The 17019-nt window shown below is 34.3% G+C and overlaps 1 protein-coding gene across 6 annotated transcripts; it reads right to left on the reverse strand.

Annotated features, from left to right (window-relative positions):
• Positions 1–2097: 2097 nt before the first annotated feature.
• LOC109011670 lies at positions 2098–14439 on the reverse strand. Of its 6 annotated transcripts, none has more exons than XM_035684594.1 (5): positions 13882–14439; positions 9518–9610; positions 6300–8212; positions 5697–6137; positions 2098–2448 (listed from the first exon to the last, which is right to left on the reverse strand). In XM_035684594.1, exons 3-5 carry the CDS (start codon positions 6874–6876, stop codon positions 2426–2428), a joined length of 1041 nt encoding a protein of 346 aa, XP_035540487.1. In that variant the 5' UTR covers positions 6877–8212; positions 9518–9610; positions 13882–14439; the 3' UTR covers positions 2098–2425. The 6 variants fall into 6 exon arrangements, 5 of the variants coding, with proteins under 5 accessions (XP_035540487.1, XP_018848502.1, XP_035540486.1 ...); XM_018992957.2 differs by having other exon boundaries at positions 5689–6137; XM_035684593.1 differs by lacking the exon at positions 2098–2448 and having other exon boundaries at positions 5053–6137; positions 14202–14439.
• Positions 14440–17019: the final 2580 nt, after the last annotated feature.

A 17019-nucleotide genomic window follows, 5' to 3' on the forward strand; every position in this document is an offset into this window, starting at 1 on the left:
ATATGTAATGGAACTAAGAGATTAATAAAACTAATATAAGAATTAGATTAGATTAGAAAGTAATTGACAAAATACGAATTGAGAATTAAAAGGTCCAAAAATCAAGATTCTAGAGTTCATCCTTGTATTCAAATCATAAATTCTCAAAATCAATCCATAGCAATTGTAATCACTGTTAAATGAAAGCCTAAAGAAGTGAGAAAAATAAATAACGCGAAATAAATAAAAAGCAAATAAAATGACCAAAAGTCTAAGTCAAATATCTCAAAAATACATTACAAACTTTAAACTAAAATTAATAAATAGTATAGAGTGAAAAGAGCAAGTCAAATGAATGGATATGGAGGTAGTAGGCAATGGAGGAGAAGGCTGGAGGGCAGCAATTGAATCCTCGAGATTCTTCCACAGCGCTGTGTGCGTCTAAAAAAAAAAAAGAAATATGTATTTCGTCCCTCATCCAAACGAAAAATCCCTAATAAATAAAATTGGTCCTTTTACGCCAAAAGCCCTTTTTTTTCGTGCGGCGTTCCGTTCGTAAAGCCAAAAGGCCTGCATGCATAAAACTCTCGAGTTTTTCTTTTCAAATTGCCAAACTGTGCAACCGTCTAACTCCAAAATGCCCCCACATGCTAAAAGTTAACTTTTCCTCAAAACTACAAATAGCTTGGTCCCTCGTGCATGTGTGGCTCTAGAGAAACCAAAAAAAAAAATCTTTTTGATTTGTCTATTTTCTTGGTTTTACATTTCTTGACCTATAAACAAAATAGAAATTAGAAAAGAAATAAAATAAAAAATGAATAATAGAATATCAAAAATATATTGTGCATGTGAAGAACATTATCTAATTAAATCACAAGTTATAAAATTAAGCATAAATCATGCTATTAACCAATTTAAATCACAACTCGAATTTATGCACTTTAACCATTTTTCCATCTAAAATCAATAATAATGTAATGAAGTAAATAAAATATATTGGTTCTAAATGTATAAAATATGCAATGATTCAACTTAATCACACACCCCCAACTAGTGTTTTGCTAATCTTTGAGCAAAATAGTGAAAATTAATTGAGATGAATATTGCATAAAGATCAAAATCCAAATAGAAACAATCAAACACAATTTTGAATTCTTACAAAAGTGACACGTTACTACTCAACCCTAGGGGCTATACCCATCAAGACTATCTCAACAATCTTTCACATAGAATTGAGACAAATGTCTCATAACTCAAATGTGTGTGTGGAGCTAAACTGGTTGTGTGTTTCTCATTACTACCCATGATTTGTTATAGGATTTTTCAACCTTAAAATTAATCATTGCTGATTCTAACTACCTTAAAATCCAAGGGACTAACAGTTTTCATGCCAGCTCTGTTTTTAAAGGTTGAACACTTAACCCCCAAAGTCTTCTGTAACTGCTTCTACCCATCTTCTTAGGAAAGCTCACTAAGTCGCCTTTATTTTTTTTCTATTCTTTTCAAATCTATTTTCTTTTCTTTTTTCTTTTTTTTCTTTTCCTTTCTTTTTTTTGAATTATGGCTTGGTAGTCCTACAATTTATTTTTCCTGTGTTAAATCAGTGAACAGTAAATAAGGAACACTACAAGTGTAAGCATGTACAAAATATCCTTTAAAATTTGCCATTCGTTCTACAAAAATCTTATCAAATCTCATCTCAATAAGTATAGCATCCCGGTGTTTCAAACCACACATTAACAAAATATAATGCATCAAACTTCATGCTCTATGCTTAAACTTGAAAATAAATCTTCACAAAATGATTCTGCTTAACTATTCCACCAAGATGCTCAGATTTCACAAAATACCAGAAATAGAGTGTGTGTCAATCATATATGTATCAATGCACATCATATTAATACAGTTTTTTTTAAACTGTGCATACACACTACCCCCCAACTAGTGAGAGACATGGTCCTCAATGAATTGAATGAAAGAAAACAAAGTGCACATAAATAAGCAAGCAAAAAAAAAAAAATCAACATGAAATATAAAATCAAAGCAAAACAACAAATAAAAAAAATGCAAGTAAAGAAGGCTGTAAAGGGGGAAAAAATCAAAACACTTCCCTGAAATCTTGCACAAGCAAGATCTCTTCATGTGGATCAAAGACCTTTAGAAACGGCTTTAGACGTTGTCCATTGACAGTGAAGTTATTGTCATTATTCGGATTGACAATGTCTACCATCCCGCGAGGATGAACCTTCTTTACAATGTACGGCCCACTCCATCGGGATTTCAATTTACTAGGAAAAATATGTAAGCGAGAGTTGTAAAGAAGAACTATCTGGCTAAGTGTGAAATGCTTTGGATGAATTTTCTGATCATATAGAATTTTCATGCGTTCCTTTGCCAGTTGAGCGTTGTCGTAAGCATCCCGACGAGTTTCATCCAATTTATTGATCTACAATTTTCTCAATCCTGAAACTTCATCAAGTGACATGTTAACATATTTTATAGCCCAAATAGCTCGATGCTGAATATCAACAAGTAAATGACAAATTTTACCATAAACTAATCGATAAGGGGACATCCCTAGATTTGTTTTAAAAGCTTTTCTATAAGCACACAAAGTATAAAGAAACTTAACTGACCAATCTTTTCTATTAGAATTGATAGTTTTCTCTAAAATGATTTTGATCTCTCTGTTTGTCAATTCTGCTTGGCCATTTGTTTGAGAGTGATAAGGGGTAGAAACTCGTTGTGTGATACCATATTTCTTCATGTGTTTAGAAAATGGTTTGTTGCAAAAAATGAGAACCTCAATCACTAATGATAACTTTTGGCATGCCAAAGCAAGCAAATAGAGATTATAAAAATTTTAGGACAACACGATGGTCATTTGTTTTGCAAGCGATGACTCCATCCATTTTGAAATATAATCCACAACCAATAAAATAAATGTATTTCCAAAGGAAACCGGAAAAGGTCCCATGAAGTCTATTCCCCAACAATAAAAAATTTCTAAGGTAAGAATAGGTGAAAGAGGCATCATGTCTCTTTTGTTAATGGATCCCAATTTTTGACAAGGCTCACAAGCCTTACAAAAATTATAAGCATCTTTAAACATGGAAGGCCAGTAAAAATCGCTTTACAAAATTTTAGCGATTGTTTTCTTTGCTGAAAAATGACCACCACATGTACCCAAATGACAAAATCTCAATGCAGAAAAAAACTCATCATCAGGAATGCATCTTCGAATTAAGTGGTCCGAAAAATATTTGAAGAGGTATGGATCATCAAAGTAAAAGTGTCATACGTCAGAGAGAAATCGACGCTTATCTTGGGTAGACCATTCAGAAGGCATTCGCTCAATCACCAGATAATTAACTATGTCAGCATACCAGGGAGTTCTATTAATCACAAACAGTTGCTCATCAGGAAAACTATTGTCAAGAGGAAGACTGACATTTGAAGAGGAGAATGATGACAATCTAGAGAGGTGGTCAACTACCACATTTTCAACTCATTTCTTGTCCTTAATGTTGATGTTGAACTCTTGAAGTAGTAAAATCCAGTGAATCAAACGTGGTTTTGCATTTTTCTTAGCCGACAAATATTTAAGAGCAGAGTGGGCAATTAAAATAGTAACAGGAGAACTAAGAATATAAGCCCGAAATTTATCAAGTGCAAAAACCATTGCAAGCAATTCATTTTCAGTTGTGTTGTAATTTTTTTCGTATCATTCAAGGTTCTACTGACATAATGAATCACAAAAGATCTATTATCCACACTCTGCCCCAAAACAGATCCTAAGGTATAATCACTTGCATTAATCATTATTTCAAAGGAAATGTCCCATTGCGGGGGTTGCATAATAGGGGCAGTGGTAAGCGATTTTTTAAGGGTATCAAAAGATTTTTGGCACTCATCAGTCCAAACAAATTCAATATCATTTTGTAAAAGAGTGCACAAAGGTTTTGCAATAGAACTGAACCCTTGAATAAACCAACTATAAAAGCCAGCATGACCAAGAAAAGAATGAATATCCTTAATTGTCCTAGGGATATGAAGTTTAGATATTAATTCAATTTTTGCCTTGTAATCCTTTATACCTTGAGAAGAAACAATATGTCCCAAGACAATGCTCTGAGTAACCATAAATTGGCATTTCTCCCAATTAAATAAAATATTTTTTTCCTCACATCTCTGAAGAATACGTGCCAAATTATGCAAACAACTATCAAAAGATTTTTCAAAACAATTCTTCTAGGGACAGTCCGCCCTTGCAAACGGCGCGGAGTCGCCCAGTTCAATAATATTTATTAATTGTAATTGTCATGTCAATTAAAAAAAATAATTGAAGAACAAAAATGCGGAAAGGATACAGTGTTGGCTTTTTCTTTAAGTTTCTCTTTCTTCCAAAATATTGTGAACTTTGCAGAAAAGAAAAAACTTTCACTTGCTTTGATTGTTGAAAATAAGTGAAAAAAAACTGGAAGAAAATGTCGCCATTAAAATTCCTTTCTCTATCTCAATACTTTCACTTGCTTTGATTGTTGAAAATAAGTGAAAAAAAACTGGAAGAAAATGTCGCCATTAAAATTCCTTTCTCTATCTCAATACTTCCTTTCTCTATTATTCTTTTTCTCCCAGGAATGTGAAGTAGATTTTCTAAGATTTCCACTTTCCACAAAAATCCAAATTGCATTCGTTTATGGACTTGGAAAGAAAACAAGTAGGAAAATAATATATCGAAGAAATCGACTTTGTAGGCTGGCCCGGTTTCTTGGGTTTTGTTTTCCTTTTCTTGGTGAACTCATCATGACTCGTTGGTAGTGAAAGGAACAACTCACTCTGAGACTCGTTTGTGCTTCCGTCATCACCGAAAACCAAACGAGCGGGAAGACGAAGATGCAAACAATGCCGAGCTTTGTTTCTCTTTTTTCTTTTTTCTTTCTTTTTCTATTTCTCTTTTTTTTTTTCTTCTTTTTTTCTTTCTTTCTTATTTCGGTTTCTGGCGAGCTTCTTTTCTTCTTCTATGTTTTTTTTTTTTAATCTGACGTGGGCTTCAAGGGGACAAAGAAAGAAGATTCTCGTGAGGAGTAGAGAGGGAGCAAAGAGGGAGGGAAGTCGGCTGGAAAGAAAAATCACAGAGGAAACAAGTTTGGTCTAAAAATGAGGAGGCGGAAAGTTTGGAAGAATGAAGAAGAATTCAAAACGGTGCGTTTTGTCATATTGCCACATCAGCAGCTGCTTACGCGGTGCTTAACTCGGGCGACTGCACTAAGCGTTTTTCTTTTCAAAAACAGAGAAGTCATCCATGAATATTTCACAAATATCCTCAACCATGTCAGAAAAAATACTCATCATGCATATCTGAAAAGTAGTTGGAGCATTACACAAATCAAAAGGCATTCTGGTAAAAGCAAATGTGCCTAAAGGACAGGTGAAAGTGGTTTTTTCTTGATCCTCAGGTGCTACAACAATTTGATAATAACTAGAGTATCCATCCAAAAAGCAATAAAATGCATTACCAGCCACTCTTTCTAAAATTTGATCCAAGAATGGCAAAGGAAAATGATCATTCCTACTGGTTGAATTAAGTTTTCTATAATCAATGCACATTCTCCAACTAGTAACCATTCTAGTTGGAATCAACTCATTTTTATTATTTTTAATAACAGTTAAACCATATTTTTTTGGTATCACTTGAGTTGGACTTACCCACTTACTGTTTGAGATGGGGTAAATGATACCCACTGCGAGCAGCTTAGGCACTTCCTCTTTGGCAACTTCCTTTATGGTAGGATTGAGCCTACGTTGAGCATCACAAACCGGTCTAGCATCATCTTCAAGATGGATTCTATGGGTACAAACAACAGCATCAATACCTTTGATGTTGGCTATTGTCCAACCAATTGCGCCTCGATACTTTTTTAAAACTTTAATCAATTGGGCTTCATCCTTTTGATTTAACTTTGAGGAAATTACCACAGGGAAAGTGCTTTCTTCAGGACCAAAAAACACATACTTTAAATCTTGAGGAAGTAGTTTCAGTTCCAATTGGGAAACTTCTTTCTCTGAAGATTTAAGTATGTCTGGTGGTGTTAGAGTTTCAAACTGGGGTTTCCATCTTAAGCCTGCAAATTGTACTTCAAGTGGTAAAGAAGAATCTGCAAAATAGTCCAAAAATTCAAAGACATATTCATCAACATGGTCAGTTTTTTCATCAGGTAAAAATTCAGGTATCTAAGAAATAGAATCATTATCAGAGAAAAGAAAAGTTGAGCAAATAAATTATGTTGGTGTCAAACTCTCCACAGCATTCAAATCACCTGTGTCATCAAAATGTGCTGGCATCTTGCAAGTATTGAAAACGTTCAACTCAAGTACCATTTTCCCAAAAGTAAGCTTTAGAACTCCACTTCTGCAATTAATCAAAGCATTTGATATAGTTAGAAATGGTCTTCCAAGAATGACAGGAGCTTGGTAAATAGTGGAGTTTGGCTGCTGCATATCAAGAACTACAAAATTCACTGGGTAGTAAAATTTGTCCACTTGGACCAGCACATCCTCAACAATACCTCTCAGCTCCTTAACTGATCTGTCAGCCAACTGTAGCATTATGGAGGTATTTTTCAGCTCACCTAATCCCAACTGCTCATACACTGAGAATGGTAGCAAATTCACACTACCCCTCAAATCAAGTAAAACTCTCCCAATGCATGACTCACCAATCATAATGGAAATGTTTGGAGAGCCGGGATCTCCAAACTTCTGAGGAGTCTCGCTCAATATCAATACACTAACTTGCTCTATTAGGAAAGCTTTCTTCTTTACATTCAACTTCCTCTTCACTATGCACAAGTCCTTCAAAAAATTTTGCATATGAATGCACTTGTTGTATGTCATCTAAGAGTGGAATAATAATCTTTACTTGCTTAAAAATCTCCTAAATCTCAGTGTGGTATTTGTTTTTTTGGCTAACTGCCAATCTCTGAGGATAGGGAACTACAGGTTGGTACCCCCTACTAGTTTCAGTATCTGCATTCACAGGCTTCTTCAGCTTTGGCCTCACTACCTCTGATTCTTTTTCAACTTCACCAGTCTCTGTGGCATCTTCAGGTGTAGAAGCAACTACCTGTGTGTCCATAGTCATCTCTGGTTGGGGAACTTCTTTTCCACTTTTCAAAGTAAGAAAGGCCTTCGCTGTCTCAAAAACCTCCCATAAGACATTATGCACTTGTTGTTGTTGTTGCCGGTATACTTGAGGATTAGACTAAGGCTGTGCTGGAAATTTTCCTTTCTCTAGAGTGCTCAATGTTGTGCTCATCTTATTGATAATGCCCCGCAAGTCATTTATGACCTGGGTGTTCTGATTGATTGTGGTGGCCTGAATCTGTATGAATTGCTGAAGTGTATTGGCCATTTGTGTCATACTATAATTTAGAGACTTCTTCGCAGATGATTGAAGCTGAGAACTTTGTGCAGTTACATGAGGCTGAAATCCTGGAGGTGCTACAAAATAATAGCTCTGAGAACTCTGATATGGCTGATACGGGTGCTGAGGAGCATCCTGACTAAATGGCTGCTGAGAAGATGGCGGAGACCGACCAGGCTGATCATTCCTCTATGAGAAATTTGGGAGATTCCTCCACCCTGGATTATATGTATTGGAGAAAGGCTGATTTTATGCTCTATTAACCCAGTTTGCTGATTGCATCTGCTCAGAGCCACTCTCTTGAAATACTGGCATGATTGGACAATCTTGGTTCTTGTGGTGTGAATTAGCGTATAAATAACATACCGCTACTGTTTTCACAGCCTTCACATTTTCCATCTCCATGACCTCCAGTCTTCTAGTTAATGCAGTTATTCAGGCTTGAACGCCAGTGTCCTCCTTGAGCTCATATCTGCCCCCACTAGCAATAGCCCCTAGTGGCTGTACTGTCGATGAAATTTGATCATTCTGAGTGTTCTATTGTTGTGCGCTCTCAGCAAGATAGTCAAAAAATGACAATGCTTCATCAGGTTCCTTGCTAAAGAATTCTTCATTGCACATAGTCTGAACAAACTGCTTGCATTGTGGAGTGAGACCAGTGTAAAAATAATTCACTAACCTCCAGGATTCAAAACCGTGATGTAGACAGATATTCACCAAATCCTTAAACCATTCTTAGCTGGCCTGGAAAGTCTCATCAGATTTCTGATTGAATTAACTGATCTGCTCTTGTAAATACTGAGTTCTCTGAAAAGGAAATTTTTTTTGTAAGAACTCACGTTGCATATTAGACCAACTAGAGATAGAATTAGGCATCAAAGAATTAAACCAAATTTTCGCTTTATCCTTTAAAGAGAAAGGAAATAAATGAAGTCTAATAAATTCATCAGTAGTGGCTCTATTGATAAAAGTAATACATGCCAACTCAAAATCTGTCAAGTGCTGATAAGGACTCTCAGAATCCATCTCGTAGAACTGAAGTATCACTGACATCATGCCATGCTTAATAGAAACATTAGGTGCATCAAAGGTAAAATAATGCATGATAGTGTAGTGGTGCGAGTGGGCTGCAAATAATCCCTAAGAGTGCGTAGTGCAGGTGCAACCATGGTTTGTTCAATCTCAATGTCCTCGTCTGTAGAAAAAACAGAAGAGCTATCTATGTCTGGACTGTATACTACTCTCATTGCTCGATATAACTCTAACCAACCTATTTGAGTTGTCCCTCGTCCATGACATGAAACATCAGTCCAAATAGCATAAGTAAGGTTCAAGTGGCTGAGTAGTAGGTGACAAGTGAAATATGTAATCAGAGATAAGATAATGAAATAAACATTTAAGATAAAAAAAAAATAAAAAATAACGAGTCTAAATTTACGTCAAGCAACTATTCCCCAGCAATGATGCCAAAAACTTGACTCACTAAAAAATGAGGAGCACAAAAGCTATCCCAAGTGCAGGAAGATGTCACGTAATAATTAGGAATAAATTCTTAGATCGTCTCCTCAGGAAAAGTTACTTAAAATAAAACTCGTTTAAAATGATGAAAATATTCACAAAGAGAAAATAAAAATGATGATATGTGTCGAAATGAAATGTAAAAGACTAACAAATTGAAATTAACAATAAAAAAAAATCAACTAAACTAAACAATATTAATTAATCTGAAAATTAAACAATAAAACATAAATTATTTAAGACTCAATTAAGGTTTAATTAATCTAATATGCAATGGAACTAAGATATTAATAAATCTAATCTAAGAATTAAACTAGATTAGAAAGTAATTGACAAAATACAAATTGAGAATTGAAAAATCCCAAAATTAAGATTCTACAGTTCATCTTTGTATTCAAATCACAAATTTTCAAAATCAATTCATAGCAATTGTAATCACTATTAAATGAAAGTTTAAAGAAACGAGAAAAATAAATAACACGAAATAAATAAACAGCAAATAAAAAGTCCAAAAGTCTAAACCAAATATCTCAAAAATATATCACAAACTTTAAACAAAAATTAAATAAATAGTAGAGAGTGAAAAGAGCAAACCAAATGAATGGAGATGGATATGATAGGCAATAGAGGAGAAGGCTGGAGCGCAACAATTGGATCCTCGAGATTCTTCAACGGCGATGTGTGCGTCTAAAAAAAAAAAGAAATATGTATTCCATCCCTCATCCAAACGAAAAATCCCTAATAAATAAAATTGGTCCTTTTACGCCAAAAGCGCTTCATTTTTTCCTTTTTTTTTCTTTTTTTTTTCGTGCGGTGTTCCGTTTGTAAAGTGAAATTGGCAAACTGTGCAGCTGTCTAACTCCTAAATGCCCCCACATGCTAAAAGTCAATTTTTTCTCAAAACCCCAAATAGCTTGGTCCCACGTGCATGTGTGGCTCTAGAGAAACCAAAAAGCATCTTTTTGACTTCTATTTTCTTGGTTTTACATTTCTTGGCCTATAAACAAAATAGAAATTAGAAAATAAATAAAATAAAAAAGAAGAATAGAATATAAAAAATATGTTGTGCATGTGAAAGAATATTATCTAATTAAATCACAAGTTATAAAATTAAGCATAAATCATACTATTAACCAATTTAAATTACAACTCAACTCAATCAATATGGTACACAACTCCTCGTACTTTGGTAGACCAAATGTCCGAAACCTCCCCTATTTAGTTTTGACCGAAAATTTTCATAATACACACGTCTGTTGGACACAAGAAAAATTAGATAATAAGGGTACAAGTATGCATTTACACTGATGGCATTTTCCAGGCCTTATCGCTCCCCACTACCGTCTTTGTATTGAGATCCCAACCCATCACGATTTGGCTCATTAGATCGGTAAACAGACACTGTTGGACCTTTAACCTCTGGATTTTACCTCGAATTTGGCTCGCGTCAAATACCCTCACACGAACAACGGTGAGCCACTTAGCATAAGAGGTCTGCTCCCTACTCGTGATCTTGTCAGCCCTTAATCTACCGTGAATGGTGTCCTGGTAAAGCATGTCAATGAATACCTCCTCCATGCCATCGCCCCAAATTTCACCATCATGACTCGTGTTTTTTGGATCATCCGTGTTTAATAGCTAAGAAATTGATAAAATGGCAATGCAAGTAATTGTTCATAAAATATGCAAAATTATAATCTCATGTCAATTTGAACAATTATTTTGGTAGGATAGATATGAAAAACATAAATATTTCTTACAATAATGTATTATAATGTTCTTTATTGAACATTATAATAAGTTTGGTACTGAAGCAATGCATTAACCTCTGGGATTTACATATAGCATTGACAAATCAAATAAAATTCTCTAATTCATCACAACAAATTTTGACTTTGGTGATGCAATTGGCTATAAATAGAAAGCCATTTGATTTAAAAAATGGAGAGGGTATCAAGAATTGGTAAAATCAAGTCAACAATCATCCAATCTAATGAAAAAAAAGTCATATCAAGCAACATTTTGTAAGACCAGTCACATTACATCCCCTCTATTTCACTAGACATAAGTTTACTCATGAAAGCACCCACATTCAAATATGCATGCAAAAACAAAAAAAAATTCATACAAGTAGTTCATATCTGTTGCGATGCACACAGTGATGGAGAAGAGCGTAAGTAGTACCGCTATTAGAATAGAAAAGACTAAAGTGTATTAAGCTTAATATAAACTAATTCAAAAGTACATATAAAAACAATTAGAAATAGAAAAAGGACTCGAAGGCTGCCTACATTTCCTTCCCAAGTTATATATATATATATATAATAACTAGTAGAGAAAAATTATTTTTTACAGAAATAAAAATTACCTTTTAAAAATAAAACTGGTCTCTTAGAAAAGGTTTTTTAATTGGTGCTAAGGTCAGCCAAGGGTTATTACAACAACCGTCAGCTTATGAAGATATATAATTGTTTAAGTGCTAAAACAAGAAAAATCAAACAAAGTAAGTGCTCAGTGATTCCAATTTTCAACACAATCCACCAAAAAACACAGTGTTGCAGCAAATCATGATCATACGAAGAAACTGTGTTCAATGCACATGCAAAATCCAACCTCCAAGACATGGGTACACGCCGTCACCATGACATTCAAACTCTAATCTTCTTAATTTGACAATTTTTTTTTTATTTTTTGTCTAAAAGGAAATGCAAATGAAGATGCACTTGGGACTCTATTAATGATCTTCATCTAGCAGCTCCAAGTTATGTCTAAGAGCAAGTCAAATGAACAGTATATTTAGGACAAATGGTGTATATCAATTGGTGTCACTTTGGCATGGTTGGTAAGGTGAAAATTAGTGGGTGAGAAAAAAGGAAGTTTGTGGGGGAATCAAAGTTGGTGAAGTAAATTGACCCTTGTAATTGTATGAGCTCCATAGCACACGGATTGAAGTTTTGAACACAAATTAATGTTGTTGCGTGGTATGAAATAATAAGTAGTATTTCTCAAATGAAAAAGACTGACAATATATAAGACTATTTCAACGATCTAATAGCAAGTACAAGTCGATGCAAAGTATCCAAATAATTTAATTAATTTTATAGCATGTTCTATTTTATTCGAACTTGTGAGATGATACTGCTGTTGAAGTATTATCTGAGTCCGTGTCCACATCAGCAGCAGAGTCCACACAACAACAACAGAGTTCATGTCTAGCTAGAACCAACACTGTAACTTACTTCAAATTTAAACGTTTACTGATGATGGTGTTTCTAATTTTTCATTTTAGATTAAGCCATGATCAGATTCTTTGTAATTTAAAATTCATACTTATCTACTATTTAATTATCTTATCATTTCAGTTGTAACAAAGTTAGCTTCTCATGATGGGTGACATTTTCAAGCAACACTGATAGTTTGAATAAGAAAAATGATTTATGCATAACATTTTCCATAACATTTTACTTAAATTATGTTTTAAATGAAGAGTATTTATGTAAAATATCTTATAAAAATAACACCATTTTATACAAATACCTTCATCTTGTAATATTGTTGTGAAATATATTATGAAAATGTGTTTTGCGTATCATTACTCTCTGAATAAATATGCAAAATTCTTGATAAAACGACTTGAAAATTATAAACCAAAGCTTAATTTTTTTGAATAGAAGTCTAGAAGTGAGTGCTCCTGATCAGACCAATCAACTTTCCAAGCTGCAGAGATATATACTATATATATAGCAATTATTTTTGGTTCATTGATTGATATCTGTAAATCTATACACCTCTTCAAGTTGGTTATTATGTTCCTATATATGGGTTAACATGATGCAGATCTAAATATTTCAATTATTACTTGTTCAAGTTTTTTCATGTCTTCAAATGGTGTGTATCACATATATTTCAAGTTTCTGAATTGATTTTTTTCTCAGTTATTCCCCGTTAAATATCAATATATACTGGTGAAGTGCCAATGGAGTTTAGCACATCACCATAGTATTTGACTTAAAAACAAATGGTATTTGACTTGGATAAATATATCATTTCCACCCAAGAGAATGTGAAGAGTGTTTCTTTTATTTGTCTAGAACTTCAGGTGCTTACTTAGCAAATAACTTCCTGCATATTGATCGTGTTATATTCCTATCACTAGAGTAGAGCTCACTACCCTTATCTCAGGTTTGAAGGTTTTCAGTGTTTTGTTTGTGTGTGTTTTTTATTTTTTTCATGCTGATATGTTTAGATTTTGTGTGTGTTGTGAGGAAGGATATGGTATGTCTGCTTGCCTTTGATGTGAAAAAACATAAAAAAAGAAAAACTCTAAAATTAATGGATCTAACGAATATATTGGTGGGACATGATTAGATGATCCTAATATGTTCTGGGTCAGGTTAAATGCCATGTTTTGACCCAAACATTTCTTAGACTGTACTAGTAAGGGTGCACAATAGTATTTAAAGATAGACTCGCTTCTATGAGCCTTTTAATAAAGGGCAGCTAAAAACAACTTCCCTGTTCTTCTTTGCTTAGTGCTTGGCTAACAATTTACATTTACATTTCATTATCTGCTACACATCCAAAAAACTGTCAAAGATGAATTGGTCGACCTTATTTTTTGCCATTTGGAATTTCTATTTGTCTACACGAAGGATTATCTGCAAATTTACTATTCATTTTCTCTTTACTTATGTACAACTTGTCTATGAAACATAAAGACCACTCAACTTCGTCTAATAACTAATAAAATTTAAACTTTACTCTTCATCAGGGCATGTGTATTCAAGCCCCCACTACCACATTCAAGTATGCATGCCAAAAAAAAAGCAGCAACATCAAACCATAAACATCATAGCATATACACAATTTCATTATACAACATCAAAGCATAGATATCCAACATATTTGTGCATTGCATAAATAGAAGCAAAAAAAATATCGAAGTTAAATTCACATACTCGGAATGATCGTGTCCTTGGAGCCATGGTGGTGATAGAAATACCCCGTAGGAGTTTATGGTATGATCAATTTCTTAAGGTGCAGTGTTAGCAACAAGCTGGAATGATGGATTTCATTTGTGTCGGCATGTGTGAATTTGTAATGTAAGGGGCACGAATAAACCAATTTCTACACTGTTTTGAGATTTCAAAAATCTCAAAACCCAATGGGTACTGAGTAGACTTTGGGTCAGGGGGCAGGGGAATCTATGTAAAAACAAGTTGAGGTTCGTGTACGGTTACCAGGGCAGTCTTGGAAGAGCTGGGTCGAAAGGACTTACCTCTCACGCGTTGAAGGGACCTGGGTTGCGGAAGCGTTAGTGTCAATTTGATTGCAGGAGCCGCTGCGTTCCAACCCTGAAATTGAATGGTCTAAAATTGATTGCAGGGGTGCCCCCTTGCCCATACCATGAAGTGAGATGAAATGGTGACATCCGGCGTCGATCACGGCACGAGGTGGGTCTACCCACAGTGACGAGCCTTGCATCGAGATGAGGGGTGGGTGAGGTGCACCCGTGAAAAAAAAGACTTACCCCTTCTGAAAAGCAAAAAGTAACGGTCTGAACTCGTTTTTGTCGTATATGAAGTCAAATGCACTTTAAACATTTTCATCTTACTCGTTTGGATTAGAGATGATATGACTGTGACGTCCCCAACCTCCGCTTGGGATGGAACGGAAATTTTGAGCATCGAGACATACAATATAAGGTTACATACCTCCATACATAATAATTACTATGCAATGCAATCCTAGTATGCAAGTAACAGTATGCAATAATCGCAGTGAAAAAAAAAGTGTAAGTATAAAATACGCTAGAATAATTAAAAAAACCAAACTTCATTAGAAATCATTAAGTTCAAAATATTAATATAGCATAGACTTAGTACAACTAAAATTTAAAGTCAAATCATTCTCTTCATGCGATCTAAAGTATGAAGGACTTGGGCCATAAACATCAGGATTAAATCCAATCTCATTTCAAGGTTCGGCTCCTCCTTAATTAGTTGGATCCAACGCTCCATCTAACTCGATCTTCTCAAGACCTGGCACAACTTCTACCATTTGAAGTGGAATGATAGTGATCCCAAAAGAGGTGAGATTTACTCAAAATCTCAGTAAGTTAAACAACTAATCTGCACAAAGATAAAATTAAATATGAAGCATGATAATTATGTAATGCATGAGATGTAGAGAAATCAATATGCATGTCTCCCATCCAGATTCCTCAACATTTCAGAAAAATGGAGACACAGATTTTCCTTCAATAAACATTTTTTTGCCATCATTTTTGAAAACATAACTTCATTATAGACTTTCATCATAAACTTTCATCATTATTAGCAATTCATAATTAAAATCATAACGTGTGGTAATGTCACAATTCCCCATATGCATTGTGAGTACTTGCCGGTGACTGTAGTGCAACTCACGTTGAAACTAAATTTTCTATAGACTCATTCTCAATGCATTGGTAATATAACATGACATCATAAAAATCATAACGTGTATACCCACTAGCGTTAGATGTCATAACATGTTGACTTCGCTCTGGTAATCTTTAAAAAGAACTCATTAAGTTTGTTGACTGTTCTTCGTCAACTCAGGGTTACCACTCTATCATTAAATACTTCATAGTGGATAAAAGAGTTCCACTATAATAATTCTCCATCCTAGCGTATGGAGTCGTGATAAAAATTATTTTTATGCTATACTTGAAAAATGTATTTCATGACATGTGTATATGTAATAAGTTTTTAAGTGAAAATGATATTTATATGCAATATGTTAAAAATAGTGAAAATCTCACATGTCATGTAAGTATGCACTCAATTTATCATATAAAATGATATTTTATGCTCAAAATGATAATTGAAATATGAATGAAACATTTATCAATAATTCATAAATAATCTATCAAGTGTAAGTTAGAGGTCAACTTACAAACTTCCTGAGTAATTTAATGATGTAGCTGCGTAAATCAAGTGCGTACTAAGTTATGATTAATACTTCTATGGATAAGGTTCACAAACAAAGGCTTCAAAAATTACAAAAATACTCATAGATTTTCAAAAATTGTCATTTAGGTCTTAAATTTTCGCTAATTGCAAACGAACTCCAAATTTAACTAGGTTTTATGAATTTCATATTTTTGGAATTCTAAAACCATCTATGCCATTGGATTTCCAAAAATCAAAGTGGAACTTGCCTAAACAATCTCAACCCGTGGCATGCATTCTAGTTGATGCCTAAGTGTGTTTTCAACTATTGATCTCTATGAATGCATGCATATGAGATTTTCTTTAATCACTAACATCTTTAGTGACATCATGAAGGATAATTCTTAGATAATAAAATTCATCCCAACACTTAATCATGGCTAAGAAATCCTTAATTACCAATATGTTCAAAATCAATACATGCTTGATGATCAAAACAAGATAGATTCAAAATCTACCATGACATGCTTCTAACCACAATTTAAACATTCCATAATCATTTTAAGATAATGATAAATCATATCAAATCATGCTTAAGACATGTCATAGCTAAATTCTCACTTAAAATCACTTAATCATTCAAACATCTCTTAATTGACCCGGTTTTGAACTAAGCATGATAACCTTCTCAAAACTCAACCAAATTTCGTACCAATACTTGAAAATAAAGCTTGATATGCTAACTAAGATCAAAAGCAAGAAAACTTACAAATTTCGTGGCCTTCCAAGCACTCAAGACAGCCTTACATAAGAACACTCAATAACTCACCAATAACTCACTCGGTTTCACTCTTTTGATCTCTAAGAGGGAGAAGTGCTTTCAAGGCTCAAGAGGATGCTTGGAGCTGAGGTGTGGAGGATATAAGGAGGTGAGAGAGGTATTTATAGGTGGCCAAGGGGTAGGAGGTGTTGGCCTTGGTGCAAGATGATTGGGTGAAGTGGGAGGTGCACAAGCCTGGAAACTTTCCAGATTGCTTCCATGGGCTTATGTCACCTTGTACAGGGGGAATAGTAGCCTGAAACCACCATGATTCCCTTTCCACTATAGCTGCAAGGATCCGTAGAGATGTCCAGGTCGTGGGGTATCATTTAGGTGGCAAA

Source organism: Juglans regia, chromosome 13, assembly GCF_001411555.2.
Source record: "Juglans regia cultivar Chandler chromosome 13, Walnut 2.0, whole genome shotgun sequence".
NCBI classification, from domain to species: domain Eukaryota; kingdom Viridiplantae; phylum Streptophyta; class Magnoliopsida; order Fagales; family Juglandaceae; genus Juglans; species Juglans regia.